At 65.1% G+C, this 4,337-nt stretch overlaps 1 protein-coding gene across 1 annotated transcript; it reads right to left on the bottom strand.

The window, feature by feature from the left end:
• Nucleotides 1-1,844: 1,844 nt before the first annotated feature.
• Nucleotides 1,845-3,499, bottom strand: CDK5R2 (cyclin dependent kinase 5 regulatory subunit 2). Its single transcript, XM_040986415.1, has one exon. The coding sequence runs from the start codon at nt 3,348-3,350 to the stop codon at nt 2,235-2,237; it is 1,116 nt and encodes a 371-aa protein (XP_040842349.1). The 5' UTR covers nt 3,351-3,499; the 3' UTR covers nt 1,845-2,234.
• Nucleotides 3,500-4,337: the final 838 nt, after the last annotated feature.

Genomic DNA, 4,337 nt, shown 5'->3' with positions numbered 1-4,337 from the left:
AACTCGATTCACAAATCTGGACAGGGATTTCCGGCGTCGGGCCGGGTGCAAGGGCCCTGGGCCCTGGCCAGGGGAGACTTGAGTCCTGTCCTTCCAGCACCAGTGGAAGCCCAGATTCCTGGGTCTTCGGACCAGATTTCTGTCACTCGCCGCCAAATTAGAGAGCTCACTTTCTTGCTAGATTAACTGGAAGACCTGATGGAGGTCGAGTCCGCAATCGTTCCTGCACCTGCCATCCCCACCCCCCGCCCCGCCCGCGCTGCCCCAGCGCGTCCGTCAGCACCACGGACAGCGAACGCGGGGCCTGGACAGCGCCGGCCCCTCCGGGTTCTGCCCAGGACCTGCGCCACCATCACCGCCAGCAGGGTCGGAGCCTTGAGCGTCCTGTTAACGCCAGGCGTCTTTGGGCCAGTGAAACAGAAAGGGGCGCTTGGCCATGTGGCAGAGACGGCAATGGAGACCTAGTGCGGACCTCATTTTTCCTCTTCCTCCAAACCTACCCCTAGCCACCTACGTCCAGGAAGGGCTAGGATCTGAGTCTCAAGCAGGATTGGGTCTCTCAAGATTGCCCCAGATGGGTGTGTGACCCAAACAGGCCAGTGCTGGTGGCGGTTGGTTGCTTGGGAGCCCTGAATGTGGCCTTCAGGCCCACTGGGAGTGATGGTCACAGACAGCCAGGCTTGAGGGGAAGACAGGTGAGGACTAGAAAAACAGTGACAATGATTAACTAGTCCTGTTGCATGGGGTCACTTCACAGAAGAGGGACAACCAGTGTCCTTAAGTGGCCTGAGTGCTAATGAAGCGCTAGGTCAGACAAAAGGGTGGTAGGGTGGGGTAGGATTCAGCCTTACCAAACCTTAGGCTAACTTGTTTCACTCTGTGAAAGGGCAGCCCCCTATGGAAGAGATAGGGGTAGCAGTTCTCAGGACCCTGGCCTCCCCCACGACACCCCCATCCCTTGCCCTTCTCTGTCCAGCTGGTAATCATTCCACCTGTGTTCCCTCCCTCCCGGGACCCAAAGAAATGCCGCGCAAAACCATCTGCAGGCGCTTCCAGCGCTTTATAGTTCTCTCCGGGACAGACCGACGGACAGACAAGGGCGTCCCACATCGTCGGCCCAGCCATTGGCACCTTGGACATGGCCCCAGGCCCAACCCAGCCCCTGGTACTCTCCAGGGAGGATTCCGGTCCCGCCCAGCTCAGCACCTCGGACAGTTCCCTGCCCACCCTCCCACCCCTCCCCCCTCCCTCCGGAAACAAGGAAATAAATTAAAGGGGGTTGTGGGGTGGGGGTGGGGGTGTGGGGACAGAAAAACCTAGGGATAGGAAGAAGGCCATCCCTCCCCCAGGGTAAGAATAGTTTTTTTTCTCTCTCTCTCCTCCATTCACTGTGGCGCCTTGGCCGGGGTGGTGTCCTAGATGGATTTTGTCCCCCAAAACCTTAGGCTCCTGGTTGAAGCCGCAGCCTATACCCCTCCCCTCCCCCGCCCCGACTCCCAGCATGCAACACGTTGGAAAAGGTGGGGAGAGCGGTGGGGGGTGGGGCGAGGTGGTGTCGGGGCGCCTGGGGCTGCAGTATATCCTGGCACCTCAATTAAAAACTGATGTTCCTTGTGATCTGGGGAGGGGGGCTATAGGGACCCTGTCAGGGGAAGAGAAGGGGGTGACACAAGCAGAGGAGGAAGGGAGACAGGAGGAGGTGAGGCTGACACATGGCAAGGAGAGGGCGCACGAACGGGAGGTGGGGGGTCGCAGAGGCGACAGGAGAAATGGACCATAGGGTCCGGGTCAGTCAGGGGGTCATCTGGAGGTGGACAGAACAGGAAGGGCAGAGAGGGGGGTTGGGAAAGCAGGCAGGAGGAATAACAGAGACAGAGGAGTGGCAAGAAAATGGGCAGCGAAGGGGAGATGAACGCAGAGACGCGCAGAGCAGGGCGGGTGGCGACAAGCAAAAATGGAGAGATGGAGGCACAGACAAGGACAGGATGAGGTGGGGGTGCCCTTCCCGTGCCCACCCCCACCCCACGCCCAGCAAAATCCAGATGCCACGGCCCCTAGCGTCCTGGCCTCCACCTGCGCTGCGGAGCAGGGGCGGTTCCTCTGGCGCCTAGCCCCCGCGCGGAGCGGCAGTGACAGCGGCGGTGGCTGGAGGGTCCAGGGGCTCCGAGTGTGTGTGTGGGCTGGGGGCTGGGGCGGGGCGGGGCGGGGGACAGGCGCGGTCCCTGGGGCATCCCCTAACGGTCCAGGTTCATAGTCCAGTGCTTGGATCCGACCGCGCAGCTGTCCCTGGCGGCCGAGGGAGCGGCGGGCGCGCCTCCGCCGGGGGGACCCCCGGCGCCCGCGGCGACCTCGCCCTCGTTCTTGAGGTCTTGGAAGACCTGCGTGAAGAAGTGCGGGTCGGCGTTGAGCCGCAGCATCTGGGGGCTGAGCCGCTGGATGAGGCGCAGGCAGCGCTGCCAGAAGCGCTCTTTATCCGGCTCCACCAGGAAGGGCTTGAGCGGGTAGGAGATCTCGTTGCCCATATAGGAGTAGGCGAGGTAGAGGCAGGTGAGGAAGGCGGCCTGCAGCTCGGCGGCCGACGCCAGCTCGTCCCCGCGCAGCGACTCTCGGCACAGCAGGTACACGAACACCAGGTTGGCAGGCGTAATGAAGGCCTGGTCTTGCCAGCCCTGGAGCAGCAGCGAGCGGTCCACGCCTCGGAACCAGCCCACCAGCTCGCCGGGGCTCAGCTCCTTGAGGCGGTAGCAGCGTCGGCACACGAAGTCGCCCAGGCAGCGCAGCAGCTCGCCTGTGGACGCCTGCACGATGACCCGCCGCGGCGATCCTCCAGGCCCCGGCGGCCCGGCCGCCTGCGGGGCTGGGGGCGGAGGTGGCGGCGGCGGCGGCTTCCCTCCGCCCGAGCCTGGCGGCGGGGCGGCCGCGCTGCCCCCCGACGGCGGCTCGCAGGTGGCGGCAGCAGCGGGCACGGTGGGCACCGGCACGGCCAGGGGCTTGGCGGCGCCCCCACCGCCGTCGGGGGGGTCCCGGCCCTTGCGAAGAAGGTTCTCGCGGTTGCGCTGTTGGACCAGGGGATCGGGGCCCGTGGACGCCGGCTTGGGCGTCACCTTCTTGCTGCCTTTCTTCTTCTTAGCGGACGCGGCCACCAGGCGCTTCCAGGTGAGGGCCGAGATGAGCACGGACGGCCGCTTGAGCCGGCTCTCGCCTTTGCCGCCCTTGCCCAGCGGCGGAGCCCCGTAGCCCCCCAGCGCCTCGTCCCCCGCGGGCGGCGCCTTCTTCTTCTCCTCCGGCAGCCCGCCGGGCCTCCGGCCTTTGGCCGAGGAGGCAGGGGACAGCGATAGCACCGTGCCCATCGTGCAGAGCTGGGCCGGCGCCCGGCTCCCCGGCGGGAACCGCGGGCCGCGCCGCTGCTGCTGCAGCCCCGGGGGGACCCGGCGATGGGGGGCCTCGCCCCGGCCCCGGGGGCGCGCGGAGCGGCGGCGGAGCGAGGATGCTCGGCCGCGGCGGCGGCGGCGGCTCCGGGTCTGAGCTGCGCCAGCTGCGGCGTCAGCCCCACCCCTCGGGCCCCTGCTTTCGCTGCGCCACGCCCCGGCTCGAGCAGCCAATCGTCGCCCGAGATGCCCTCCCGATCGGCAGCTTCTATGGCCTATAGCATCTCACAGGCCTATCCGAAGTCCCACCCGATCTCTCATCCCCATCGCTGTCTGGGGGTCCTTTCCCTTCACCCGAAGGGGAAAAGGGAGGAAGGGAAGGGAAAGGGCGTGTACTCCCGGGATCCCGCTGTGGGTCAGAATGGTGGGAGACGGACGTGGCTGCCCGCATCCTATCCTCTGGGATCCGGGACTCTGGATCAGCTTGTTTTGATGTTCTAAGTCGCCTTAGCAAAGAAGTCATGGAAACAGCATCCTCCCCTCCCCTCCAGTCTGTGTGCAGGGTTAGCGTGGGCAGCGAGGGCCTTGATCCTCTGGACGCCCCCAGCCCAGCTGGGTGGCACTGCTCCAGTCCCTCTTATCTGGCCAGGGATTGCTTTCTCGAACCTTCCATTCCCTTTCCCAGCTAGCCACTATGGGGATGGGGAAAAGATGAGGGGAGGAGGGCCATTAGACCCCCAGACACATGGCTGAGGCCCCTGCTTGCCGGCCTGATTCTTATAAGGCAAGCCTGTGGCAGCAGGCCCTGGGCTCAATGGGTTGTCCCCTCCCACACACATGGATCGCACACTTGGGTGGTATGATGGCGGGCCATGGGCTCAGTTGGCCTTTGCGGGCTAAGACAGTGGGTGGTATGTTTCTGTGGAGGGAGGCTGGAGGAGGTGGGCCCAACCTCTGGTCCATGCCTGC

Source organism: Ochotona curzoniae, unplaced genomic scaffold (genome assembly GCF_017591425.1).
Source record: "Ochotona curzoniae isolate NIBS_2020 unplaced genomic scaffold, NIBS_Ocur_1.0 contig_4514, whole genome shotgun sequence".
Taxonomy (NCBI): Eukaryota; Metazoa; Chordata; class Mammalia; order Lagomorpha; family Ochotonidae; genus Ochotona; species Ochotona curzoniae.
Note: the sequence above shows the minus strand (reverse complement) of the source record. Positions and strands in the feature narration are given on the sequence as shown.